Source organism: Zalophus californianus, chromosome 6 (assembly GCF_009762305.2).
Source record: "Zalophus californianus isolate mZalCal1 chromosome 6, mZalCal1.pri.v2, whole genome shotgun sequence".
NCBI classification, from domain to species: domain Eukaryota; kingdom Metazoa; phylum Chordata; class Mammalia; order Carnivora; family Otariidae; genus Zalophus; species Zalophus californianus.
In genome coordinates, this window is record NC_045600.1 from 85,033,934 (window position 1) to 85,061,158 (window position 27,225).

Genomic DNA, 27,225 nt, shown 5'->3' on the forward strand with positions numbered 1-27,225 from the left:
ACGGATAATTTTATAACATTCATAAATAAGCCTTTATGCTAAGGTACAGATGCTGTGTTACCATCTTCCCTGCTTTGCCTGACTCTAAGGCTTTTAATTCTCACTGGTTCCTCCCTCTCTAACCCATTCTAACCACTACAGATGCTGGATCTATAGGGGCTTCCCCAGTCTCCTCCACCCATATTACATCACACCCTGTTTCTGAACTCCCTTACGGTTAAGTGAGCTCCAGCTCTGCCCGTAGATTAATGCTTTGATTATAATTGTGCCAAAATTATAAATGAATACTTGTCTCATGGATCTTCAGGGTTAGTCACCGATGGTTTAAACTTCAAGTGTTTCATCCACCATTGTCAAGGGACCATTGACCTTAATTAATGGATACATGCTGTCCTGGAAGGATTTTGTTCCAGATCTCTCTTGGAGAACACTCAGGAATGATGGGAGGAGCAAGAAAATGATGTGGGGAAATACATAAGACCTGAGTTTTGTGTTGGCACTGCAATTAAAGCATGTGGGTGTGCATTACCTCAAGTTCTGAAGGGTTTAAATGCTCAAGAAAGCAGATGGTGACTTCTGGAAAGAAGACCAGGCTACTTAGTCTTTGGGTTTCTTCAGGAATCACCCTGAGAAAGCTGGTACGGAACGCTACTCTGGACATCGTAGATGGAATGGCTCAACTTGTGGATGTGCTTTTCATTACTCCAGCTCACAGGTAGTAATGCCACAGTTGGGGTTATCAGTTAATGGGGTTTCTTGCTTCAGGGAGGGGAAAAAAACTCATTTTCACAGCAAAGTTACTAACAGCTGAGAATGATGACTAGCAGGAATGAGCTTTTTAGGAGAGAGGAACCTTGGTTATTGATATACCCTTCTTGATTCCTTTCTCCAGCCCAGAGAACAGTGACCTTATTTCCTATAACAGTGTCTGGACTGCATGCCAGCAGGTGCCTCGGATACCAAGAGGTGGGTGAGAGTGGGAAACAGGCCACTGACTCTGCTGGCCAAAGCAGACAGTTCTCTCCTATCTAGTTTCTAGTTTTGTAGCATGGATGTATTTTAACTTATAGTTTAGTAGAACACATATAGTTTATCACCAACATCAAAAGAGAAGTATTAATATTTTTTCTCAGTGTTCTTAGTTCTCATACTTTTTTTAGCCCTCTTTCTGGGGCCCTATCTTGTTGAACAAACGTGGTTTGTTCTCCTGGTCCTGCCCAGGACACACTGAAGCACTTCTGAGGTGGTGCCAGCTAGGTCAAAAGCAGTGTTCGTCCAAGAGGACGTTGATGAGAAATATCGTCTGACCATTTTTTTTTTTTTAAGATTTTATTTATTTGAGAGAGTAAGAGAGGGAGAGCATGTGGTGGGGTGGCAAAGGGAGAGAGAGGAACAGACTTCCAGCTGGGCAGGGTGCTCAACATGGGGCTCGATCCTAGGACCCTGGGATCATGACCTGAGCCCAAGGGAGATGCTTAACCGACTGAACCACCCAGGCGCCCCTCGTGTGGATGTTTTATTTCTTTTTGTGGTGAATGATGAAAAGCTTTTTAACTCCTATCTGGGTACCTAGAGGATGGGTATTAGAAAAATTTTACATTAAAGCACTGCTCTTGTTGACTATCCTGGGCACTCTCCTCAAATGGGAACACAATTTGTTGTCATTTGCAGACTTGACAGAATTGTAGGTTTCTTCTTTTATTCTGGTGCTTTCTGATTTTCCCTCATAGATAACAAAGCTGCGGCTCTTTCAATGCTGACGAAGAGTGTGGATTTTGTGAAGGATGCACATGAGGAAATGGAGCAGGTGAGGGTAGATGAGAATATAAAGAAAGGAGACGGCCTGGGACGCCTGGGTGGCTCAGTCGCTATGCCTCTGCCTTCTGCTCAGGTTGTGATCCCAGGGTCCTGGGATCGAGCCCCGCATCGGGCTCCCTGCTCCTCGGGAAGCCTGCTTCTCCCTCTCCCACTCCCCCTCCCCCTGCTTGTGTTCCCTCTCTCGCTATGTCTCTCTCTGTCAAATAAATAAAACCTTCAAAAAAAAAAAAAAAGGAGATGGCCTAAGCATTGACTCAATTAAGTCCCATCCTCACTGGATTTCGACTCCCATCTCCTACCCTATGCCAGTGTGTGCTTTAGTGCCATTCCCCTCTGTCCATTGCTGGGCTAGGAGAGTGAGAACGGGGTTTATGAAGTGATTCAAGTCTGTGGCCATTGATGAAATACCTGGCTGATGTTTTGGGATAACTCAGACATGATGCTGAAAGTATAACAGTCTCTCTCTTTTTTTTTTTTGGCATGTCTTAGGCCGTAGAAGAATGTGACCCATACTGTGGCCTCTTAAATGACACTGAGGATAACTCTGATAACCATGGTAATGAAGAGGATGATGGGTTGGGGTGTCCAAACAATCGGGACTTATATTGGTCAGAGGAAGATCAAGAGCTCATAATCCCATGCCTTGCACTCGTGAGAGCGTCCAAAGCCTGCCTGAAGAAAATCCGGATCTCAGTGGCAGAGAATGGGAAGAAAGATCAGGTGGCCCAGCTGGACGACATTGTGGATATTTCTGATGAGATTAGCCCTAGGTAAGCAGCATCCCCGCTTGAAACGTGAGCAGCAGCGTATGATCTCAGCTTGTGCTGTCACCCCAGGCTTTTCCCCCAGTTTTTTATTTTGAAAATATTCAACCTATAGGAAAGTTGAAAAAGTGTTCTAGTAAACACCCATATATCTTTCATCTAGATTCACCTGTTGTTCACACATTGTTTTCAATATTGGTTTATTTCTCTATGGATAGATGTGCCATTTTTCTCCTGAACCATTTGAGAGTAAGTTGCAGACATCAATGACATTTCACCCCTAAATACTTCAGCACTTATCTCCTAAGAACAGACATTCTTATTATTACATCCAAGAAATTTAACATTGAATAGAATAATAATTAATATTCAGATTTCCCCATTTGTCTCTAAAATGTATAGCTTTTTTTTTTTTTTAAATCCAGGGTTCTGTCACAGTGTCACATTTTTGGTTGTCATCTTTGCAGTCTGGTTTGGTTGTAGTCTCTTGCAACTCTAATAGTCCCTGTCCTTTTTAGTATTTTTTGACATTGACTTTTTAAAGAATCTAGGTCAGTTGTCTTGCAGAATATCCAAAAAGTCTGAATTCATGTGATTGTCTTTTTCATGATTATAGATTATATTCAAGTTAAATATTTTTTTGGCAAAGATATCACATATTTGAGGGTTTTGTGCTTCTTATTGCATCATATGGGGGAGGCATGTAATGTTAGTTTGTCCCATTATTGGTGGTACTAAATTTCATCATTTGGTTAAAATAGTGCCCACTTGAGTGGCATTCCATGGATGAACTCCACTTGCATCAGTTATTAAATTAATGGTTTCAGAGCCTCCCATTTTTTTTTTTAAAGATTTTTATTTATTTATTTGACAGAGCACAGATAGGCAGAGTGGCAGGCAGCGGGAGAAGCAGGCTCTCCGCTGAGCAGGGAGCCTGACGCGGGGCTCCATCTCAGGACCCTGGGATCATGACCTGAGCCGAAGGCAGACGCTCAACAACTGAGCCACCCAGGCGTCCCTGGATCCTCCCATTTTTAAAAAATATTTTAGAGCAGTGAGCAGGGGAGCATGGGGGTGGGGCAGAGAGAGAAGGAGAAGGGAAGCACACTCCCCACTGAGCACGGAGCCCAGGGGGGTGGGGCTCAATCTCCAGACTTGGACTCAGAAATCGTGACCTGAGCCAAAACCAAGAGTCAGACTCCTAATCCACTGAGCCACCCAGGCGCCCCCAGATCCTCCCATTTTTAACTGAATCATGTCCTATCGTATGGGCCAAGGGAGTTTCTCCCCCCCAGCTTCCTAGTGAAATGGGGTATGTATGTGTTTAGTAAGTATCAGTTGAATTGATTCTGGTTACCCAATTTAAGGAATTGAGAGGCATTTATGGGACAGTTAGGTTCTCACTAGTCACATCCTTAACTGTACTGGAAACCACCCAGTTGAGCTTTGTTCCATTTTTATTAATGGTTATTTTTGCTTTTTGCCCTTAGTGTGGATGATTTGGCTCTGAGCATATATCCACCTATGTGCCACTTGACTGTGCGAATCAATGTAAGTACCAGCTTTGAGGGAATACCTACTGACCTAACTGGTAGGATTTCACTAACCACTAGTATTTCCTTTAAGCTATAGGGAATATATTTATTTGTTATACTTGGATGCAAGTACAACAATAATGTCACAATTCTTACATGTATTTCTGCTTGATAAATATTTACTGAAGCCCTGAGTTTTGGTAGTACTTTCTTCCGTAACCACTTGGGTAATCACTTAGAAGAACGCAAAGACCTTAGAAAATGCGACTTTGAAAAGAAAGTCTGAATTACCACAATACTTTAGGATCCTATTAAGTCATTAAGTTTCTGAATTCTGGTGTAGGCAAAAATACATGTCCAGAAACATACTCCGTTCTAATATAAACACATTGGGTGATTTAACTACAGAGGGTCAATCTCTTTATAAAAATCTGGTTTTATTGTATTTTTTCAAGTCCTGGGTACTGCGCTAGAGAGAATTCTCTTGTCTTCTTTTTAGAGATTCAGATTATCTCTACAGTTATTGGAAAGAGAGGTAAAACTGCCAAATGGCTTATATCTTACATTCAGAATTATCAATCCTAGAAATATTTGATAAATTGGGTGGTGGAAATTAAATTCATCAAATGTTTCTTCACAGTATGTGAACACCTTAGAGTAGAATAGGATCCTTTTGGGTGTTAACTTTTTCTTTCCACATTCACGTTTTAAAAATTGACTTCCTAAGAAATAAACATCTTTAGCAATATGCCTTGTTATTTACCCCAAATAAAAATTTTAAAATGTGTACCATATATTGTTGGCATACGTATGTCCTCATGTTATCTTGTTATTGGTGTGCTTAAAATTCTGTACATAGTTTTTTTTTGTTTTTGTTTTTTTTTAAGGAACACTAGCTGTTTCTGCTTATATTTGGAGCTATCCGCAGTTGGGGTAAATTCAGGTTATAGTCTACCTTCTAGTTTTTTAAATTTAAAAGTATTAAAAAATTTTTAAAAACTTATAGGAATGTTATAGCAACAATATTAATAGGATTTTGTAAATAGAGAAGAATCCTATAATCCTACCACCCTAATCTAATCAGAACTTTTGTTTTTGCAGTTTCCTTCAAGGTTTTTTTTTTTTTTAATAGTTTATTACTTGAATCTTTTAATATATCTTAGCTCTCCTTCCCTTTTTATGTGGGGCTCAGGGTCAGTAACTTCTTTGTTTCTTTTCTAGTCTGCGAAACTTGTATCTGTCTTAAAGAAGGCACTTGAAATTACTAAGTGAGTATGAGGACTTCTCATCAAATAGCTTTTTTGAGAATAAACCCATCCAATCATTCTCAATTCCCAAAGCCCCATTTCAAGAAGTGGAAGAAGGTGGGTGTGGTGTTTTCTTTCTACTTCAGTTGTGGAGCAGCTAAGTTTCTACAAAGAAATCTGCCTTGTCTTACTAGTTTCCTCTGTGCTCCCTGTTGAGAGTAGATTTTCCCTTGACAGTATAAATTTAACTTCTCTTTTTCCCCATTCCATTTGCAGAGCAAGTCATGTGACCCCACAGCCAGAAGATAGTTGGATCCCTTTACTCATTAATGCCATTGATCATTGCATGAACAGAATCAAGGAACTCACTCAGAATGAACTTGAATTGTGAGTTTTCAGACTCATTTGTAGTCTCCTCTCTCCTTTCCTTACTATCACAGGTAGCCTCTGATGTCTGCTTTTAAAATGGGGCTAGAATGCTGTCTGGATCAAAAGGGAATTCCTGTCCAAATTTGTCAAGAGACATTATTACCAAAGATTGTTGGTTGGGCCAGACTGACAATTATTTATAAGCTATATGAGTATGTTATCTTTTTCTGTGCTAGATTCAGATGGTAATTGCCTGAGTTTGTGTTCCTGAATCGCCTTTCAGAGATTCGTGTAGAAGCTGCCTTATTCCCTATTTGCTATAAAGTGTGTTTCATTGTTAAACATGTTGATAGTCTTAATAAAATGCTGACCTGCTCGTAGTTCAATAAGTACCCTTCGAGTTTCTTTCTACCAAAAATACAGTGGGTTGAGACTAGCACATTGCTTTCATTTGTATTTATAGGTCTAAACGTCTGATTCTGATCAGAACTGTATTTAGAATAAAAACACCTGACTTTATTTTTATTTATTTTTAAGATTTTTATTTATTTATTTTGAGAGAGAGAGCATGAGCAGAGGGGATGGGCAGAGGGAGAAGCAGACTCCCCGCTGAGCAAGGAGCCCAGTGTGGGACTCGATCCCAGGACCCTGGGATCATGACCTAAGCCAAAGGCAAATGTTTAACTGCCTGAGCCACCCAGGTACCCAACACCTGACTTGATGACTTCAAAGCTCCTCTGAGTGCTTCAGCAGTTACATATCATTGTTCTTATCATTAAGTCCTTCTGAATATTATTCCATCCATGCCTCCAAAATTATTTTTTAGTATTGAGTTCATTTGTTAGGTTTGTCCACTTTATAGAACAGATTTGTTTTTCTTATGCATACCTGTATTACTGTTCTGTTATACATTACATCTATTTCGAAACGTAAATACAAAATTTTTATACATCAAAAATTTGTAAATGTATAAGAGTTTATATAGTTTTAAGGGCCTTTTCAGTTAATCCTTCTGCACAATCATGGATTAATTATATTTTTGCATTGGTCTGGAAGATCACATATTGGAAAGCAAGGTAAACCTGTATGATGTGTATTCCGGTGACCTGACTTAGCCCTTATGCCCGTACTGCAGATCTCCACAACAGCTAAGGCCAGTCCTTTTCCTTGCATGGGTGTAACTTATCCCATCTGCCTTTCTGATGTCCCCAGGGTCTTTTTAGGTATAACCACAGCAGTCATTCTCTGAGCAATTAGTGTGTACTTGGGTTGAAATTCCTTATGTCAAATGAGTTTTAATTTACTTTTATCAAGTGCCATTTTATACTTGTAATAAAAGTCATAAAGAGAAGGAACTAAATTCAAACTGAGAGAGTGCCAAAGCAACAAAATAACGTAAACCCCCAAAAATGATAACTTTGTATAAAAGGCGTCCAGTTCTTTTATTTTTTTTCTCCTAGGGCCTGTTTTCTATATACCTAATAATTTTCATATTTCTCTAGTGGACCAAGTTCATGTTATCAACATCAGACTTTAATTATGTGCTGATTATTGGAAGTTGAAGCGGGAAGTTCAGGGGCCTTCACAGTGACGTTTCTGTAGTTGGTTACATTCTGGAACATATCGCAGTCCATTTCCACAGTGAGCCTCTGGAGCCCCACCTGTGTCGGTGCGAACTGGAATTCGGTGTACAAGGTGTTTCCAGGCCACACGGAAGCTATTCTGAAATAAAGGAAAAGGCAGGTGGTAGTTCTGTCCCATTGCTTTGCTAGTCCCAGTGACTGATTCTTCCCTGCTTGAAGAGGTGAACTGTGAAGAAATAAACATTTAAGTACCTTGCTGTTGAAACAGGAGGTTTTAGGGAGCCTCCCTGTGGCAAATGATTACATGGTTAGGAAGAAAAACATCCTATTCTAAGGGTTTCCAAGCTACCTCTGTAATTTATCATCTGTGACTTCAGTCTGGTCCCACTCTTGGTAGTAGTACCGGCGTGTGTTTGGGAGGGCTATGGTTTTGGACCCCTCACATTGCTAAGTGCTGTAAGGTACAGTAGACATACACAGAAGATGTCAGTATGTTAACAGGTGGTGTTTGGCATCCTATCAGCAACCTTTCAGCCTGCTTGTGGACCAACAACAGGAGTAGCACAGATTTCCTTTGAGCTTTCCCCCACAGTTGATCTCAGATACCACAAAAATGTAGTTAAATGCTGGCAGTCCATCCTCTCAACTTACTGGCAAGAGTGATTCATTTAGTTTCATAAGGCTGAGGCATTGGCTCAATAACAAGACAACTACCAGGTATTTCAGGAGTAGGCAGCATGAACTCTAAACTGTATACTGTGTTTTCAACAAAGAATGTGGTGGACACAGTGAGAGAAGAAGAGATAATGAAAGAAGATACTTGCAACATCTGAAACCAACAAAGGACTCATATGGGGAACTCCTATAAATCAACAAGGTGGAAAAGCAGAAACCGAAAGAAAAGTGGGCAAAGATAAAAAGAAATCTTTTACAGAGGAGGAAACAGAAAAGGGTAATAAACATATGAAGAGTTGCAAATTAAAACAATAATGAGATATTACCTTATTTCTCTTAGACTGGAAAAAAAGCTGAGTATTGCCAAGAATGGAGAAAAGTGGAGAAATGGTAGAAACTCCTGTACTGCTGGAGGGAGTGTGGACTTCTGCCATCATTCTGCAGACAAATCTCATTAATCTTGGGTCCCTGCCTTTCTGACCAGTTGAGATGTTTCAGTGAGATGAGAAGCTTGTAGTCTCTCTCTCTCTTTTAAAGATTTTATTTGAGAGAGAGCACAAGCGGGTGGGGAAGGGGGGACAGAAGTAAAGGAAGAAGCAGGCTCCCCATTGAGCAGGGAGCCCAGATGTGGGGCTCAAACCCCGAGATCATGACCTGAGCTGGAGGCAGATGCTTAACTGAGCCACCCAGGCGCCCCAAGAAGCTTGTGGTCTCTTACCTGTACCTCCTCTCTCTGTAAATGAGCCCCCTTCCAAAGAGGGAGATCACACAGTCTTTCATGGGAGCATCTAGGAAGTTATGGAGGCGGACTGAAGCCTTAAGAAGTTGATACTGCTCTGCTGTCTCTGGCATCTGTGGGAAGAGGCAAAATCTGGAGCAGATGCAAAGAGCACAGGGCTACAGTTACTGCTTCCCCTCCTAGGCACCCTCCCTGTACTCTCCTCAGTTACTCTCCTGTCTGCCATCCGGACCCAGACTCCACACCTGACTTCTTTAGCCCTCTACAGGTCTTCCTGCGTTTATACTTACCCTTGCCTTGATTCATCCATGGCCATTTCTGATGGTGCCTCTCCTCTTAGAAACCTTGGAGGGGGTCCCATTGTCTTCAGAATTCAGCTTTGGTTGGCATTCAGAGCCCTTCATGGTCTGACCCCAATCCCCTTTTCCAGCCTCACCTGTACTTCCCTTGACTAAATGACATCCCAGCACCCCTCTCAGACTCCCTTTGGGGCCTCTCTGTTCAGTCTTCTGCCTGCAATGGCCTTCCCCAACCTCTGCACTATAGCTTACCTATTTTTCAAGGCTCAGCATAAGTGCCTCCTCCTATTAAGCCTTTCTCAAAACCACCAGCTGAAATTAATCCCCTTACTTCACTTATGCCATAGTGACTTTGTACTCTATTGAAGCACTTACATAAAAGACCTAACATTGTGTCTCATTTACTTAACTATAACATAACCTCGTTGAGGGCTGGGACCAGATCGCATTCATTCTGGTCAGGGTAGACATGTGGATAGAGGACTAGATCAAGAGCCATAAGCCTCTAAAACATCCTGTTTTCATGATCATGGGTATGATAATCTCTAGGACTGTTTCCTCATCTGAATAATATGAATAATTCTACCTCACAAGGATTTTGTATTAAAGAAAGAAGGTGAAAATACGTTGGCATATGTATAAATTGCTAAATAAATGTAGGCTAGTATTATCCAAGTATGGAGGAAGCAACTGGGGAGGCCCTGATTTTTAAAATCTTTATGTAACCAAAAAAAGAAGTTGGAAGATGTAAACCTTAATAGCATATGTAAGAAACCATCTCTTTCAAGAGAAGGAGCTCTCAATCTAGCATTTTCTGGTAATCCTACAGCATAGTTGTTTTCCTGAAGCTTGAGGGGCTCTGATTCCTTCTGAGATGGGAGCAAATGAGAGTGATCTGGGGAAAGACTAGTGCCTACCTCAATGGTAAGGTGTGGTCTACAAATGGCGATGTCTTCCTGAGCAAAGCAGCTAAGGCTACGCTCAGACTGTGTTGCCGTGGCCATGACAGTGAGTCTCAGGAAGCTGTTCTCTGGTGGGCTTTGCTCAAAATGGAAGAAGGCCAGGTTTTTGATGGTTTTGTTAACTGAAACAGGACAAGCAGAGTCAGTGCAAATCATGAAGGTGTGTGCCCTGGAAACAGGCAATATTACACACAATGCAAAGGAGTCTGTATCTCACTGAAGCCAGAAAGATGCCTCATTTCTCATTAGCAATTTCAAACTTGAACTCAGTCAAGACCCCACTCCCTACCACCATCACTGCCTCCAACTTTCTTGACAGACCACCTCAGTGGGGTTGTTGAAGGCCCCGGCAAACTAGAACAAGTTAAGCTCTCTGGCCTCAGCTTCCTTGTCTAATAACACCTACCTGGTGGGTGGCTTATGTTAAATGAGATACTGAGTGCTTATCTCAGACCCTGCCACACAGTTGTTGCTGAATATATGCCCTTAGTTCCTTCTTATTCTCTGCTTTCTCCTTTTGCCGAGAAAATGAAGGCATCTTTCATTGTCTAGGAATCTTCTCAAGCTCATGTTCCCAGTCCCAGCCCGCAGACATAGTCATCTACCCCTGCTCCCACCACCCCCATGAAGATGAGATGTCCTCCCTCCCCCAAGTAAACCCTCCGCTTTTCAAGTCTGTGCCCCATCCTGACCCTACCACTGCCTGCTCGTTAACCCTGGGGCAAATTATGTAACCTCTCTCTGTCTTGGTCTCCTCATCTGTAAAGTGGGGATAATAGTAGCTGCTGCCTCAGAAGGTGGTTGTAAGGGTAAATGAGACTGTGTGTATGGAACACTTAACACTGTGTCTACCAAAAGTAGGCTACAGTTATTCTAGTTGCCTCTCATGTCCCCCCAGGGTTGCACCGTCAGTTATAACCCATTTTTCCCGAGGCTTCAGGCTTTCCCTCTCTGTTGATTGTTTTCCTCAACATGTAAGCAGATTCTGCTCTCTCATCTTAAATAAGCAAAAAAACCACCCTTCCTCTACCCAGTGTCCCTGGCTGATTACCACTCAGCCTGTCTCCTTTTTCAGTCTGTTCTTCCAGGAAGGACTGTATATGATGTCTCGCTTCCTCAACTCTCCATCAATTTAGCCCCCAGGAAGCTGGCCGTTGCTGTCACTTCTCAGTAAGACCACTCTTTCAGCATCTGCTTTTCAACCTTGACATCTCATGGCCACTCTCCTGCCCCTGCTGGGTGCTCCTTCCTCTCTTTGACCTCTCTGTTTCCCTTATTCCCTGCTCTTTTCCTTCCTGCATCCTACATGCTGGTGCTGCCTGGGTTCCCCTTTCAGCCTCTTCTCACAATCCTTCCACTCCCAGGAGCTCATCAATGCCCTGACTCTTGGCAGCCCCCTCTGTGCTGGGGTTCACACATCTGGTCTCCAACCCAAGCCATTCTTTTGAATGCCAGGTTTAGGTTTCCACCTGCCTACTAGCCATCTCTGTTTGGATGTCTCATGGGCTTTCAAACCCAACATGCCATAAACAGAACTCATCATCCTTCTCCACATACTTGCTCTTCCTCATTTTCCCTATCCTAAAGAGGAAGCAACACTCTCACCACCCCCACACACACACATATTCACAAGTCCAATCTAGCCTACCTCCTTAATATGTCTTCATTTGAAGTGCTGCTAGTCTAATTTGTCCTTCATGCTTTGACTTGTTACAAAACCTTCCAACCTCTGATCCAGTGGTTCTCAACATTAGATGCCCATTAGAATCATAGAGAGAGCTTTATGAAAATAGTCCCAGTGCCAGGCTACACACCAGATCGATTATATCTGACTCTGGAAGTGAGACCCAGGCAGCAAGCAGTATTTTTAAAGTTCCCCAGGTGATTCAACATGGAGCCAAGGTTGAGAGTCATTATTCTAATATGACCTCTTCCATTCCATTCTGATAACAACTTTTTTTTTTTTTCAAATGAATTTCTGATCACATTGGCCCCTCTAGTTCAAATTTTCCCCAGCTTCCCACTGCCCAAAGAACAAAACTCAAAATCCTTGGCATGATATACAAAGCCCTGCGTGATCCAGCCCCCGCCCCCCGCAGAAAGGGAACATGGTGGAGAGACTGGAGGCAGGGGAGCTGGTTAGGAGGCTGTTGGAATAATGTAGACAAGCTCCGGTCCACTGATTCTCTTTTGTCTGCACATTGGAATCACCCGATGAATTTAAATCATTTTTGATGTTTGGGTCCAACATGGAGTTTCTGATTCAATTGGTCTGGGGATGCAGGCTGAGCATCAAACTTCCCCAGGTGATTCTGATAGGCAGCAAAGTTTGAGAACAACTGCTCTAGTCCAGGAACTCTCAACCCTAGGATAACATAGGGAGCTTTTAAAAAGTACCAATGCGGGCGCCTGGGTGGCTCAGTTGGTTAAGCGACTGCCTTCGGCTCAGGTCATGATCCTGGAGTCCCGGGATCGAGTCCCACATCGGACTCCCTGCTCAGCAGGGAGTCTGCTTCTCCCTCTGACCCTCTTCCCTCTCGTGCTCTCTCTCACTCTCTCAAATAAATAAATAAAATCTTTAAAAAAAATAAAAATAAAAAAAATAAAAAGTACCAATGCCTGGACCCTACCCCAGACCAATGAAGTAGGACTTTGGGGGAGAGGAAGAACCTGTGCATATGTTCTTCTGCCTTGAATAGTCATGATGCACTTTTCTGCCTGTCACTGCCCTTCCTACTTGTCCTTTCAGACCCAGTGCAGTCTGTTTACCTGGGTGAGATGCTCCCCTGCCATTGTATTCTGTTGACCTTATCAAACACTTCTTTAACTGCTACCATTGTCTGTTAACTTACCTGACTGCAATTGAAATTACGGGGGCTTTGGTCTGTGTGAAGCTCAATAAATATGTGTTGAATGGCAGAGAAACGGCACACCAGGGGCTTTAAGCCACCTCTTCAGACCTTCAGGGGTGCCCCATGGCTGCTGCCTCCCAGGGTGGGAGCTGGGGTTTGGGGATATCTGGGAGGCCATAGAATTACCCATGTTGGCACCGAGCATAAGGGACTGCTTCTTCTTCCAGAGCTCAGCAGCAAGGATGCCATTGTAGTATATTGCCTGCAGCCCAAATGCCAGCTGCACTGCCTTCTCCTGGTCACTGGGGTTAACCAGGCTCACTGAGAACTGGGCATTCCCTCCCAGGTATACAGAGCAGGGTGCTTCCAAGAACATGTATAGAGGCTCAGCAGTCTTGAGACTGGGAGGATGGATGCCACTGTGTTTTTCATGTCGCATTCTCTCTTCCTGGACTTTCTCCAGCACCTCTTTTTCTTGAGGAGATCCTGAAGAATGGAGGAGACAAAGCAGGCCTTTTATCCAGGGGGTATAGACCCTTCTAATAAAAGTCCAAGATTAAGATTCATTTACCCACTGCTACTCAAATGCCAAAGTCACAAGAACTCTGCAACCCTCTAAAGCCACATTTAGCTTAAAAAAAAAAAAAAAGCCCTAATGTGAGGCCTGAAACCATAAAAAAATCCTCGAAGTCAGGCAATGACTTCTTTGACATTGGCCATAGCAACTTCTTTCCAGATATGTCTCCTGAGGCAAGACAAAAGCAAAATTAAACTATTGGGACTACATCAAAAAGCTTCTGCACAGCAAAGGAAACAAACAGCAAAACTAAAAGGCAACCTATGGAATGGGAGAAGATATGTGCAAATGACATGTCTGATAAAGGGTAGTATCCAAAATAAATTATAAAACTCAACATCCCCAAAATGAATAATCCAATTAAAAAATGGGCAGAAGACATGAATAGATGTTTCTCCAAAGAAGACATACAGATGGCCAACAGACACATGAAAAGATGTTTAACATCACTTATCATCAGGGAATGCAAATCAAAACTACAATGAGATACCACCTCACACCTGTCAGAATGGCTAAAATCAGCAACACAAGAAACAACAGGTTTTGGTGGGGATGTGGAGAAAGGGGAACCCTCTTGCACTGTTGGTGGGAATGCAAATGGGTGCAGCTACTCTGGAAAACAGTATGGAGGTTCCTCAAAAAGTTAAAAATAGAACTACCCTGCAATCCAGCGATTGTACTAGTAGGTACTTACCCAAAGAATACAAAAATATGATTTCAAAGGGATACATGCTCCCTGATGTTTATAGCAGCATTTTCTACAACTAATCAAATTATGGAAGCAGCCCACGTGTCCATCAATTGATGAATGAATAAGAAGATGTGATACACACACACACACACACACACACACACACACACACACAGGAAAACTATTCAACCATGAAAAAGAATGAAATCTTGCAATTTGCAATGATATGGATGGAGCTAGAGTGTATTATGCTAAGTGAAATAAATCAGTCGGAGAAAGACAAATACCTATGACTTCACTCGTGGAATTTAAGAAACAAAACAAATAAGCAAAGGGGAAAAAGAGGGAGAGGCAAACCAAGAAACACTCTTAACTATAAAGAACAAACTGGTGGTTACTAGAGGGGAGGCGGGTGGGGTGGATGGGTTAACAGGTGATGGGGATTAAGGAGGGCACTTGTCATGATGAGCACTGGGTGATGTATGGAAGTGTTGAATCATTATACACCTGAAACTAATATTACACTGTATGTTAACTGGAATTTAAATAAAAACTTAAAAAGAAAAGGTCTACATTGGGCAGATCCACTGCAGATATCGCATGTCTCTTCCAGGTCATTCCAGTTCTTCAAGTGTTATGCATTTGCCCCTTGAATGGTGGGAGAGCAAGCTTTTGGACAAGTCATACTGACTCTGAGGACAGATCTGCAGGGACTCACATCTTCCTAAGTGAAGGAATGGACTTATTCCAAGGGCAGTGGGGGCCATGGAATATTCTAGAGCAGGGGAGTAACATTATTTTGTGTCTTAGAAAGCTCACTCTGGAATCTAAGTTGGAAAGGGAATGATAATGGAGAGACTGGACCTAGGGGGTCCAGTTAGGAGGCTGTTAAAATGCTGCAGAGAAAAGATGTTGAGGCCCTGAATTTTCCATAAGCAGTGAAGAAGGAGATAAGGAAACAGATATGAGAGAAAGTGGGGCAGTGAAGGAGGGAGAGTTGAAGAAGGTGCAAGCTTTCTTGTTTGGACAAACAGGTGACGGTGATGCCATTAATCAATATGGAGGAAGGAACAGATTTGGGGTGCTGGAAGAGAGGGTGAGAAGGAGAGAGGGAAAACATCTTCTGGCAGCTGGGCTTGGTATTAATTGTGTTGTTTTATAGTAGTGGTTTTCAACTGGGGGCAAGTTTGCCCCCCAGGGGACATTTAGAAACATCTGGAGACTTTTGGTTGTCACAGCCTGTTGTGGTGGGTTGCTGGCATCTAGTGGATATGGTCTGAGAATGCTGCTAAACATCCTATGATGCACAGGCCCCCACAATGGAGAGTTATCTGGCCCAAAATGTTGAGTATCAAATGGGGTTAAAAAGCCCTATTTTATATGATGAGGAGAAGACTGTGAGTCTCTCTGGCCTGCATCTTTCTGGCCCATCCCTTCCCCTCTGTTGGCATATCAGGTGCTGAGAAGCCTGGGGCCCTCCCCTGCCCAGTACCTTCAGGATACTTGTAGTTCTGAGTGATGTCCTCACAGCGGTTGCTGCCCACACCCTTGGTGCTGATGTTGTTGCCAACATACTTAGTGTTGGAATTGGTCAGCTCCAGTGCGCCATCCTCACGACACTTCCAGACCACACATGAGGCATTTACTGCGGCGAAAAGGTCTGATACTCCAGGGGTCAGGCCTAGTGTCCCCTCCTTGACTGCTCTGACAGGGGCCAGATCACAGGACCCCAGAACTGAGGGAGAAGAAGGTCAGTGAGCAAGAGGAACCATACCCAGACCTCTCTCTGAGTCAGAGCTGCATAACCTCTGTCCCCATCCTATACACTATTTTCCCTCCCCCAAGATCAAGGTCAGAGGTGGGCACTAGGCAGTTTCTGAAAGGGCATTGCAGTGGTGAAATTCACAATTATTTAGTGACAGTACTTTTTGGTCATGGCTTGTGGCAGGAGCCCTCTCAGAAACTGGACAGGTGGAACCTCAGAGGACCGTAGTAACGGGAGTTCCTTAGCCAGCTCTGCTATGGATATGATAGGAATAGGTCACCTTTACTGAGCACTTACTATGTGCCAGGCTCTATTACTATTCAGCTGCTGAGAAAGGAAGAACAATCCTTTTATGGCTCCTGAAGATTTCTTCTCTGAGCTTGAGCCTATCTTGATAACCTCTTTATCCACATCCAGAACCTCAGAAATCCCATGCCACAAGCCCCTAACCCAGCACATCCACCAGCTATCTTAAGACCTTTTACCCTTTCTTGAGACTCTGTTTCCTTGCCCGTTGCTCCGAGGTAGGGCAAGTCTCCCCATGGCCTTGGGCCTAGATGGCTAACGCCTTTGTTCCCTTGAGCCTGCTGGCTTCAGGTGAGCATTCTGCTGGCCACTATCATTCCTTCCACTTCTCCTGTTTTAGGAGATGCAGACCCCCTTTGGACCTCCTGCTGCTCCTGTTTTCGAGGGACTTCTTGCTTGTATAGCTTTGTGCAGCCCAGGATGGTACTGGGCCTACCCCCAGCCTTTACCTCCACCTCCACTGGGAACACGTGGGTACAGAATCTGCCATCCGTCATAACCTGGGGGCAAAGTAGGCCGGGTCATCCAGCACTCCATGGAAGTCTGGAAGATCCTGAAGGTACCAAAGGAGTAATTCAAGTGGGAAAAAAAGTGGGAGGACACTGTAAAAGTGGCTGCAACACTCCCAGGGGAGGTGGCGGGAGACTTGCCACGACTGACCATCAGCATTCTGCCTACAAGAGTCTTGAGGGCCTCCTCAGTGCTAGGGTCGCTCAGGGTGTGTAGGGGGTGCCGTGAGGTTATACCTTGTGGATTTGGAACCCTCCCATGCCTGGGGCCTCATCCACTTGGGCTTCTCACCAGATTCTGCCTCTTTGGCCTTCTCCATTCTGAAAGCCCTCCTCATTGTAGTATTCATCTACAAACAAGCGGCCGCCAGTTCCCTGGGCTGAGGCAAACGTGGTAATGACGCGGGCAGGGATTCCCAGGCATCGTAGCACTGCGTGGGAGGGGGCCAGAGAGTCAGGGGATGCCAGGGAGGCCTGGGTATGTATAGCTAGTGTTTTCAGTGTCTCCTCTGGGCAGGCATGGTCTGAAGTGCCACCTGACACTGTGGAAAGAGGAGGGGCGCGGGCACCTGGCATATAGGACTGACCCACAGGCCCAGGATGCGTAAAGGCCGAGAGAGGAGGTACAGACAGTTTATGCAGCAGGGCGAGGCTTACAGAATGTACAACAGAGCACCAGGGCTTACTCCTGCTGGGGCAAGGGCAGGGAAAGTGTCAGGGCGAAAGCCGTGGGGCAACCCAAAAGCAGGGCAGGCACGCTGTACAGGAGCCAGGGTGACCTGGGGGTGCGGCAGGCAAGCCAGCTCTGTACCTGTGCAAGCCACTGCGGCGAACACCCAGGCCTGACTGTCACACACAGGTCGCCCTTGGCCTGTGATCCACTGGCGCAGGATGGGCACACTGCCCCGGCGCTTGCTCAACAAGGCCCCTTCCTGGGCAGCAGCAGCGGTCTGTGGGGTGGGCAGGACACTCTTCTCCTTGAGAGCATGCAGCTGTTTGTGGAAATGTGTGGATGTTATGTGGGGCCCAGGACAGAACCGCCTCTGGAGGGGGGCAGGGAGTAAGGAGGGCTTAGACCACTTGTATCAGAATCATCTGGATACTCCTGGGCTTCACCCTACCCACTGGATTATAATCTCTAGGAGTGGGGCCTGGGGAATTCTTTTATTTATTTATTTATTTATTTATTTATTTATTTATTTATTTATTAATATTTTATTTATTTACTCATGAGAGTCAGAGAGAGAGAGGCAGAGGGAGAAGCAGGCTTCCCGCGGAGCAGGAAGCCTGATGCGGGACTCGATCCCAGGACCCTGGGATCATGACCTGAGCCGAAGGCAGACGTTTAACCATCTGAGGTGCCCCAAATTCTCCTTTTTATCTAGTCCTCTGGAAGCCAGGGGTTTGTGGACCACATTGGCAAGCAAAGCATACATCATAAGAGGAGCAAGAGAGCTGCCTCTCACTGGGGGCTGGTTTCAATGCTCCTTCACTTGCCTGACCCTGATTCCTTTGAGGGCATTTGCTCTCAGGGCCTCAAGGCCCACTTGTCCCCAGCTTCCTCCTCCTCAAGGTTGACCTTGTCGTCCTCCACCTCTTCAGAGGGGAGTCCAGAGGCACAAGCTGAAATGGGGAACTCATGGTTCCCCAGAAAGGACATTAAGGGACAGGAGGAAGCTACCAAACTACCTTCATGGTCTGTATATTCTTAGGAATAACTTAGAAATGAAAACAATTAACCATGTGAGCGGCAAACACTGGGCAAGATAGACCCTACCCCCTCCTTCCCATGAACCTAAGCCTGCAGGTTGGGCTGACGGGAGGAGGCAACGGAGGGAGGAGGGCTCTGAGGAACTCCAGGCCAGTTTTAGTCCTCCTGGCTTGGGTCCCGAGGGATGATACTTCCCTTTGCTTTTCTCTCCCTTGTGGATGCTACTGTCCTCCCTCCTCACTCAGACTTTCTCCAGGAACTGACCCCCACATCCTGGGAGGAATGGACCATTTGCGATTTGAAGGTTTCCAGGGCCGTAAATGTAGGCAGCTCCGGCAGAAGGCTCCCCCCACTCCCCACCTCACTCACCAAGGCACCCAAAATGTGGGCTACATGCTCCGGGTTGCCCCACTGCTCCACCTGCTTGTCCATGCTCAGTAGGCCCAGGCTGAGGTCAATGACACTGCTCTCAAACTGGAAGGAACACACAGGACCGTGATGCAGGGCCTCCAGGTTGGGTACTTATCCCCTGCCATCACCTCATCCTTGTCCCAGACTCAGGTTCCACTCCTTCCTGCCTTGCCTTCTTGTCTCCCGTGGCAGTTCTGGCTTTTCCCTCTGTCCCACTGTGCCCCCTGTTCCCTGTGTCCGTGCAGTCCTATCCTTTGCCTTTTCTGTTGTCTGACTTTCCTGACAGGGCATGAGCCCTTGCGGACCAGAGCTGTATTGTTTGATTTTTGTTGTTGCCCATTTTGTGTGCTCCTGCTGCTCCTGCCATCACTGACCCACATGGGGAGGAGACCAAGGCAGCGTTTGCTCTTGAGGGACCCACAGTTTGGGAGCAGAGGGGGACATGCAGGCCTGTAGACTATAGATCTCAGCAACATGGCCAGGGCTCTAGGAGAGATGCCAACCCAGGGCAGAGGGCATAGTGGGGAGAGTCACTCTTAACCTTTGGGGGCTGAGGAAAACGTTCTGACGGTCTTAAAAGGTGGATAGGAATTTTCTGGGTTGATAAAGGAGGGAAGGTATTCCAGGCATATTCAGCCTGTCTGTTCAGGGGATGGCCAGAAACTGGAGCGTGGGGTGGCTCTTGAGAAAAGAAAAGCAGTGGCCTGGCTCTGAAGGGCCTTAGGGGTCAAGCCAGGGCATTTAGCTTTTATCCTGAAAACAGTGGGGATTTAACAGAGGTTTGATTTGCTGTGGCCCTTAGGAAGATAACTCTGGAAGCTGTGGAGGATGGTCTGACGTGGCCCTGAGGAAAGAAAGGCACCACATAGCTGAAATGGCCAAAGGAAGCCTCACTGATACACCAGGGAACAAGGGTGGGAAAAAAGGAGGATTCGGTGTGGTGCCACCCTTTCTTCCGTCTTGGGTCTCTGCACCTTTCCCAGAACTTCCAAGAGCGCTATGTTGGGACAGAGCATCTGGAGGTTCACAACCTCTGTGGTCTGTAGAAGCCACTATGAGGAGGGCCTAGGGAAGAATTGGCCATTTTTAGTGGAAAACAAGTGGCAGTTACTAATTATGATGACTCTGTACTTTGGATCTGGATTTGCTTCACCTTATTTTGTAGTAAGACACTAACTGCTTAAGAAATAAGGGTGTTTTAATTAATCCATTAAACAGATGTGAAAAAGATCATTTTAAGAGGTGCAATCTCTTTGAAAAATGGATCAAACTCTTGAATTCAACATACTCAATATGTTTGTAAATAAACTTATGCCATGAATCCTTAAAAAAATAAAGGGAAGAAGAAATGGCCTCATAACCTAAAGGCTTTTGGACGGGCCAGTTCTGTCTGGCCTGAACACTGCCAGCTCTGTCTGGCCTGAACACCGAAGGTTATGGGGCAATTACTGGCCCCTATCCTTTCCCAGAGGTCCCTGTACCTGGCCAAAGTCCCAGGGCTCTGCGTGGAAGCAGTCAGCTGTACCCAGGTAGATGAGGCCGTTCTGGTTCAACACGTACTCCCTGCGTTGAGACTCCTTCTTCAGGAACACAGCATCCTCTGGTGAAAAGCAGGCCGGGATGAGGGCCTATGGGGTGCTAGGCCTGCCCTCCACACCTAGGCCTCTGTTCTCCCTGCTCAGGTCAGGTGTGGCTGCCGGCCTTCTCTTTAGCTCTGGGCATGATGAAAATTGGAGAGGAATTCCCTTTTTTCACTGACCCCACTGGGACCCAGACTCTTCTCTGGTGCAGAGTGGGAACAGGGGTCAGAGTCCCTGGGTCAGCCAAGGTGTCCTTCATGGTCAGCCAGACAGACAGGAACAAGCCAAGCTTAAAAAACCTACTGGTTCCCAGAAGACATGGGCAGCCAGAGTGCTTTTGGCCAAGAGAATTTGGCAACAGCCCAGGGAATTTCCCAGTGGGCCTGTTATATCTCATAGCCAAATGCTTGGCTGGCTCAGTCAGTAGAGCATGCGACTCTTGCTCTTGGGTTATACGTTTGAGCCCCATGTTGGGCGTAGAGATTACTTAAAAATAAAATCTTAAAAAAAATTTAAAAATAGTGTGTCAGAAAAACAAAAAAACGATCAAACATAGATTGACGGGTGAGCAGAAAGGAAGAGGAGCATCTGGTAAGACAGGGTCAGAGGGAATGGTGGAGCTGGGTGAGGTAGAAGCCAGTGGAAGCCCTGGGGGCGTCCAAGTACGTCTAAGACTCCCACAGTCTCTCCTGCCTGTCCTGCTGCCTTCCTCACAGGGTCGGGCTGGGGTTCATGAGGAGGCTGGTAGGCTTTAAGGAGGACACTCTAGGAAGCCGGGAGCGGCAGGGAGACCTGCTCTGTTTGTCAAGTGTCTCTCTCTGCAGCTGTTGCTGGGTGGGGGTGGGAGAGGGGGAGGAGAGTGCTTAGGCTGGTTCCTGGAGACTAATAAGAGAAAAGGCTTTCCAGATTATCCCTCCAGGCATCTGCTGGGATGAGGGTACTCAAAACAACAGAAAGATAGGATATTAAAAATCTGGGAAGCCCTGAAGAACCTGAGGCCTAAAATCATAGAACCATGTGCCCGAGGAGCCCTTGACTCCTGCCCCTCCATCTTGAGACTCTCTATAAAATCACTTCAAAGTGAGGTGCTGGGCCCCAGGCTCTGCAGGGCTCTGGGAGGTACCTTATCAAGCACAGGTAGCATCACCCTCCCCTTCCGCCCCAGGGTGTGGCCCCTTTTATAAAGTTCTCTGCTTATGAATAGGACTTTCTTTCTAGGATATAAAATTTCCTTTTGAGTCCAGGAGAGTCCCATCTCCAAGTATGCTAAGATGGACTGAGTCCCGGATAATCTGAAAATCTCTTAATCACCTCCCAGAGAAGCAGAGCCAATAACTCACCCCTGCCAACGCAGACATCTCCGTACAGACTCACACAGAGAGGCCTTCCCCAGGCAGGGTCAAACCAAGCATAGACGCAGGAAACCCGGCATGGATTCAAGACTGAGAGTTCCCACTGAACCGAGCATGGTCTCAGAACTGTCTTTGCTGTGTCTTTGCTCTGGCCCACCAGGGCCTAGCTCTGGTTGTGGGTTCGAGTCAGCAAGGCAGGGACACTAGGGCCCTCAGCTTTGGAGGGAAATATGTCAAGAGCCATGGGTCCTCCCCCAGCTGAAGGGGCCCTGACTCCACATTTACCCACATGGGGCAGCTGCACCTGAATGGACACTCGTTCCCATCTGTTGCTCTACCTGCTCATCCCCTTGGATCAGGAAATAAGAGCCTGAACTGAACATAGGCAAGGCTATCTGAAGGAGGGGGGACTGGAGAACCCCACCCCATGCAAGAAACATGGAGAGAGGCAGTCCACTGGGTTTCAGATGCCACATAGGGAGTTAGGAACTGGCTGGAGGAACCCGGGAAGATTTCTTCTGCTTCGCTACGTTTCCTTTTGTCTCCCAGCCCTGCCTTATAACAAGGGCCCCTTCAGGCTGGCAGTGAAACTCCTGAAAGAGAAAGGCTCTGCATTTGTCGTCTGGGTAGTGAGGGAAAGCTGATCCAAATTGTTTTCCATCCCCCTAAGCAATGCTTCAGGAAGCCCCAAGGAGTAAGGGGGGGGGGTGGCAGATTTAAAAAGGAAAGACAGACTCAACCTTCAGAATGGGAAGGAAGAGGAGATGCCCTCCTCGTGTTTGGAGCATGTCAACCACGTCTGATGATCTTTTTAAAATGAAATAGTCCCAACAGCCAAGGCTGAGCTTTGCCAAAGGTAGCCACTGGTTGGGCTGCAGGAGGTCACCTGATCTCAGGAAAGCCCACCCTTAGTCTGCTGAGCTACAGGCCACTGGCTGTTTGATTTGCCACTCTAGCAAATACTTAGGTTGATGTGGAGAGGACCCAGCAGCCAGTAGTAAGAACAGAATATACAAGTGGAGAGAAGCAGAGACAACCAAACGGCAGATTTATTGTGGAGCTGATAAAGCTGAAGCTTTGGGCCCTTCACTAGCATAGACCACTTTAGGCCTGAGCAATTCAAAATTTTGTATTCTTTTTCTTAAAGAGGGTCCCCCAAATTATATAAATAAACCTTAGGTCCCGCAAACCCTGGATTCACCCTGGACACAGACTATGGGAGCCCAGGGAAGAAACCGAGAAGCCCGTCCCTCAGGTTGTGTCCATTCCTGAACCACTTTCCAGTTCTCAGCCCCTGTGCTGTCACAGTAAAGAGTGGCTCTCCCAGGGTCATCTCAGTGAGTCTCAGCTCCTGTGACCAAAGAGCCCGACCCGACACCAGGGTTTGGTGGTGAGATAAGCCTTTCCTTTCAGGGGGAGGCCCCAGGCTGCTTCTGCCAAGGGTGACACCAACACAGACCCCGGGTCTGAGAGGCCATTCATCCAGGGAGCAGGTACCACAGTAACTCAGTGCTGGTGCTGTCCTTAGAGGGAGCTGTGCACCGGGGCCTGGGGCAGTCACTTCCTGCCAGAGCTGTGCCCCAGCTCCTATGCCTGGAGTCCCTGTGCAGCCCAGGCTGGTTCAGGTCCAAACTCACCTCGAGCCCATGGGTTAAAGAGCACTGTGAACTGGCCTAAGAGGAGTTGCTTCTTGCCCAAGACCTGCAGCAGGAGCGAGTAGCGGCCGATGATGGCGTCTGCGGGCGCAGTCACAGAGATGGTCCAGCACTGGTCATGTCTGTCTTCCACTGCCGCATTCCACCACTTCTGGTCCCCCAAACGGGAAATTGGGAACATGGCTTGGGTCTTGTTGGCCTTGGAAGGGTGCTCTCCTGCAGTCACACGGAGATGAATTGGTCATTTGGACCTTTTGGTCACAACTCAGAGTAATAAAGTCAAGTATCATAAAGTTGGAACAGGTGAAAATTGGTTTTTGGTGAGGATGGAAGAAGTCCATCCAGTAATGGGAGGCAGTAAAGGGTGATAGGAGAGCACAAGTTCTCAGTGCTCATGGACCCACATCTAGAAAAGGTCCATAGTGTATAAAATGGGCGGAGTGGTACGCCTTCTTCGTAGGACGGATGTGAGGTCTTAATGAGATATTGCATGTGAAGCACTTGGCCTGGTATCTGATATGTAGTACAAATTCAATAAATAGTAGCAATTAAATGTTATCTTAAGCCTAGATGAGATCCATTCAGGCTTTTCTACAAAACTGATATATTTGTAACCAAAAGGAGCCCCTAGTGATAATGATGCTCAGCAACTTCTGAGTCATAATAAATGTGATTTTTAAGAAGATTTATTTTACCGGGCGCCTGGGTGGCTCAGTTGGTTAAGCAACTCCCTTCGGCTCAGGTCATGATCCTGGAGTCCCAGGATCGAGTCCCGCATCAGACTCCCTGCTCAGCAGGGAGTCTGCTTCTCCCTCTGACCTTCCCCTCTCTCATGTACTCTCTCTCTCTCATTCTCTCTCTCAAATAAATAAATAAAATCTTTTAAAAAAAAGATTTATTTTACCTATTTTAGGAGAGAGCAGGGGGAGGGAGGGGGAGAGAGAATCCTCAAGCAGATTCCCCGTTGAGTGCGGAGCTACATGAAGGGCCTTGATCCCAGGACCTGTGATCATGACCTGAGCCAAAATCAAGAGTTGGCTGCTTAACCAACTGAGCCACCCGGGCACTCCAATAAACACTATTTTTTATGCATGTTATTTCGTCCTCACCACAGCCCTGCCAGGTGGACAGGACTTCTTGAGGCTCAGATGCATTGTGGGCCATTTGCCCCTTTTTCCCTGAGGAGGTGCTGGAGAAAGAACCCCCCCCATCCTGCCAACAAAGGGGTCTAGGCCTGCCCCACTCACCAGTTTGTGCAATGAGGGCTACCTTCTTCAGGGTGGATGTAAATGCATAGACCGGAGCCTGGAAGTGCAGGATTATGGTGAAGGGCTGCCCTCTCCTCACAATGAGGTGCTGGGAGCTGATGGCCTTGGTGTGGTGCTCCTCATTGTTTTTTGCTGCCTGGAAGTCACAGTTCTTGATCCCCAGGGCTGTTGTGGGAAAGGGAAGTCATGAAGACGAGGTAAATGTGACAACTTTAGTAAAAAGAGAGACCCTGGAGTCAGAGTTGAACTGAGGTTCAAATCCTTGGCTCAACTTACATACTAGCTGCGCCACCTAAAGCAAGTAATTTAACCATCTGAGCCTCAGTTTTCTCTTCCTTAGAATAATCATCCTTCCCTGCAGGGTTGGAGAAATTAAATGAGTTAATGTATTAATACACTTAGCACAGTGTCAGACACGTAGGAAGTCCCATTAAATGAGACCATTACTATTATTAGTAAGAGCAGGGCTTGCCCTCATTCTTGACCTTCTTTTCTGGTCCCTAAACAAAACAATGACTAAAACCTGGAATTTTGCTCACCCCTACTCCTTTATTCTTCAAACACAGATAATTTTTAAAGCTGGTTTTGAAATCACTGAGCCGATTCTCTTGTTTTAAAGACGGGAAGAGTCAGGCCCAGAGAGTAGAACCAACTCACCTGAGATGATACTTGGCTCTTTCACCCAAAGGCTCACCAAACCCATGGCCCCATGCAGCCCAGAAAAACTCTCCAAGGAGGGGGCCTGAGAGTATTATGACAGCCTATCAGGCAGTTCTCATTTTACAGTGAGTCTTGTAAATATACTAACAGACTTATGCAGAGGCCCCTGAACTTTCTGCATCCTCTGGTTATACCTATTCTCTTGCTTGATGTTGGCCTCTGCCCCTTGTATTTGGATTCCCTGACCCTTACCTCCCCTTCTCTCCCACTTAGCTTTGAGGCTATGACACCCTCATGCTTTCCCAGGGTTATCTCCTGTATGTATCACAATCCAGTGAGAATAATCATGTTGTGATGCTATAAATCCATGTTAACTGTCACCATCGTTGTCAAAACTATGACCACCGATTTACCACCAACAACCTACCATATTGCCACCCATTGCCATACCACGGCTACCACTGCCACAGCACCCAGTACCACTCCCCAACATAGCCCCACCAACCATCACGTCCACCACCAGCAGCACCTACTACCACCCCCACCAGTCACACCACCAACACCTCCACCACCATCCTACTTCTCAATGAAAACACGTTATTGTGGAGGAGCTACTGAGAGTCAAGTAAGCCCCATGGAGAAATGGCTTGGCTCACCCTGTCCCATGGTTGCAGGCTGCTCTTCTCCACTCGTCCACAGAAAATGCCTGTCTTGAACTGTTGCTCCGTGCTGCCTCTCTGGATCTGTCCCAAGAGAAAATGATGGAGGTACTTTCATTGGCTTAAGAATCTGTAAATAGTAGAGTTTCCTTCCACTCCTCCTGTGAGCTCCCACACATGTTTCTTTTCTCTTGCTCCCTCCCCACTGCTATCTCTTGGGCCAGCTGCTGGGAGTTACCCTTTTCATTTTATCTCTTGTGCCCGGCTGCAGTAGGGGGTGGAATGGGGGAAGATCTGCCAGCTAGAGAAGCTAAGAGGAAACTTCTAAGCCTGTCGCTTCAGTGGTCTCAAGAGATCCTCAGAGCTATTACCTGGACAACACTGGAAGACTCTGGAAGGGATGACTCCATAAGCAGGAGGCCCACATCCAACTCCAGATCTCAGGCCCTAAACATATCCTGGGCTTCGAGTTGCTAGATGTTTGTGGCTATTTTGGTAATAGAGAGAACCTGTGTGTCTGGGATTCATCTGTGTGAAGCAGATAAGGAGGTAGAATTTGTTGGTGAAAAATAAATGTCCTAAAAGTAGAAGTCAGAGCCCCAGCTCTTCTAAGCCCTCCGGGTCTGGGACACTCTTCCAGAGAAGGTTGGGAACTATCTTGGGACTCAGGGCCTATGTCTTTTCTATTTCTACTTATTTAGTCCCTGAGGAGATAAGACACAGGAAAGGACCTCCTCTTTGGCCCTCTTTGGTTTTCTAAAGCCAGCTTTTGCTAGGGCTTCTACGACTGTGCTACCCGGAGCACACTCAGGGGCAGCTATGCTGGCCTGCATGCATATGAGTTATCTGTAGAAAGATATAAAAGACACTGCAAGGAACATTGGGTGCCTGTGGAGAGGAGAGTTAGAGAAGGGGGTAGGAAGATAATTTTTCTCCTGTTTACACCAACTTTTAAAACTTTGAACCATTGTCCATTTGAAGAATCTTGTTATGTTAAAAAAAAAAAAAAAAGAAATGAAGCTGCTGCCTTTTTACACCCCCAAAAATGATTCTTCATGAGAAATGAAGAGGTAAATTTTTCATTATTTGGAGATGATGTGATTTTTACCTGGAAACCATGAATCAACTAAAAAATGGTTATAAAAGATAATTTAGAGTCCTATTCTTAAGTTTGGTGCATTCCCAATAAAAATGCTAACAAATTTTTTCTCTGAAAGTAGAAAAGCTGATTCTAAGGT

General features: G+C 45.9%; 3 protein-coding genes across 9 annotated transcripts in view; 2 read left to right on the top strand and 1 right to left on the bottom strand.

The window, feature by feature from the left end:
• CCNDBP1 (cyclin D1 binding protein 1) overlaps positions 1 to 27,225 on the top strand; it is a 33,273-nt gene that overhangs the window by 3,684 nt on the left and 2,364 nt on the right. The window contains exons 5-12 of one of the 4 annotated variants that reach the window (XM_027569502.2): positions 619 to 715; positions 893 to 966; positions 1,731 to 1,807; positions 2,308 to 2,588; positions 4,073 to 4,133; positions 5,339 to 5,385; positions 5,641 to 5,751; positions 7,236 to 7,372. In XM_027569502.2, the coding sequence (XP_027425303.1) occupies positions 619 to 715; positions 893 to 966; positions 1,731 to 1,807; positions 2,308 to 2,588; positions 4,073 to 4,133; positions 5,339 to 5,385; positions 5,641 to 5,751; positions 7,236 to 7,281 (794 nt within the window). In that variant the 3' untranslated portion in view covers positions 7,282 to 7,372. Of the gene's footprint in view, positions 1 to 618; positions 716 to 892; positions 967 to 1,730; positions 1,808 to 2,307; positions 2,589 to 4,072; positions 4,134 to 5,338; positions 5,386 to 5,640; positions 6,120 to 7,235; positions 7,373 to 27,225 lie in introns of those variants that run through there. The other 3 variants (XM_027569503.2, XM_027569501.2, XM_027569504.2) reach the window with 3 other exon arrangements.
• Positions 7,236 to 26,690, bottom strand: EPB42 (erythrocyte membrane protein band 4.2). 4 transcript variants are annotated; one of them, XM_027569498.1, is made up of 14 exons: positions 26,359 to 26,690; positions 25,985 to 26,071; positions 24,648 to 24,833; positions 23,383 to 23,616; positions 20,295 to 20,413; positions 18,772 to 18,876; positions 17,503 to 17,683; positions 16,984 to 17,122; positions 16,632 to 16,735; positions 15,604 to 15,846; positions 13,030 to 13,329; positions 9,947 to 10,113; positions 8,710 to 8,843; positions 7,236 to 7,455 (listed from the first exon to the last, which is right to left on the bottom strand). In XM_027569498.1, exons 2-14 carry the CDS (start codon positions 25,992 to 25,994, stop codon positions 7,260 to 7,262), a joined length of 2,118 nt encoding a protein of 705 aa, XP_027425299.1. In that variant the 5' UTR covers positions 25,995 to 26,071; positions 26,359 to 26,690; the 3' UTR covers positions 7,236 to 7,259. The 4 variants fall into 4 exon arrangements, with proteins under 4 accessions (XP_027425299.1, XP_027425298.1, XP_027425300.1 ...); XM_027569497.1 differs by lacking the exon at positions 26,359 to 26,690 and having other exon boundaries at positions 25,985 to 26,185; XM_027569499.1 differs by lacking the exons at positions 16,984 to 17,122; positions 26,359 to 26,690 and having other exon boundaries at positions 16,632 to 16,682; positions 25,985 to 26,185.
• Positions 19,476 to 20,147, top strand: LOC113908893 (cytochrome c oxidase subunit 7C, mitochondrial-like). The gene has a single exon (XM_035727909.1). It carries the CDS (start codon positions 19,813 to 19,815, stop codon positions 19,987 to 19,989), a length of 177 nt encoding a protein of 58 aa, XP_035583802.1. The 5' UTR covers positions 19,476 to 19,812; the 3' UTR covers positions 19,990 to 20,147.

Excerpts from the sequence above, each read along its gene's own strand:
- EPB42 (XM_027569497.1), bottom strand. The coding sequence starts at position 26,105 with ATGAAAGTACCTCCATCATTTTCTCTTGGGACAGATCCAGAGAGGCAG. Across the intron at positions 24,834-25,984 it reads GCCTGCAACCATGGGACAGG|CCCTGGGGATCAAGAACTGT; the intron begins GTGAGCCAAGCC and ends TTCCCACAACAG. Across the intron at positions 13,330-15,603 it reads GAACTACAAGTATCCTGAAG|GATCTCCTCAAGAAAAAGAG; the intron begins GTACTGGGCAGG and ends TCCATTCTTCAG.
- LOC113908893 (XM_035727909.1), top strand. The coding sequence starts at position 19,813 with ATGTTGGGACAGAGCATCTGGAGGTTCACAACCTCTGTGGTCTGTAGA.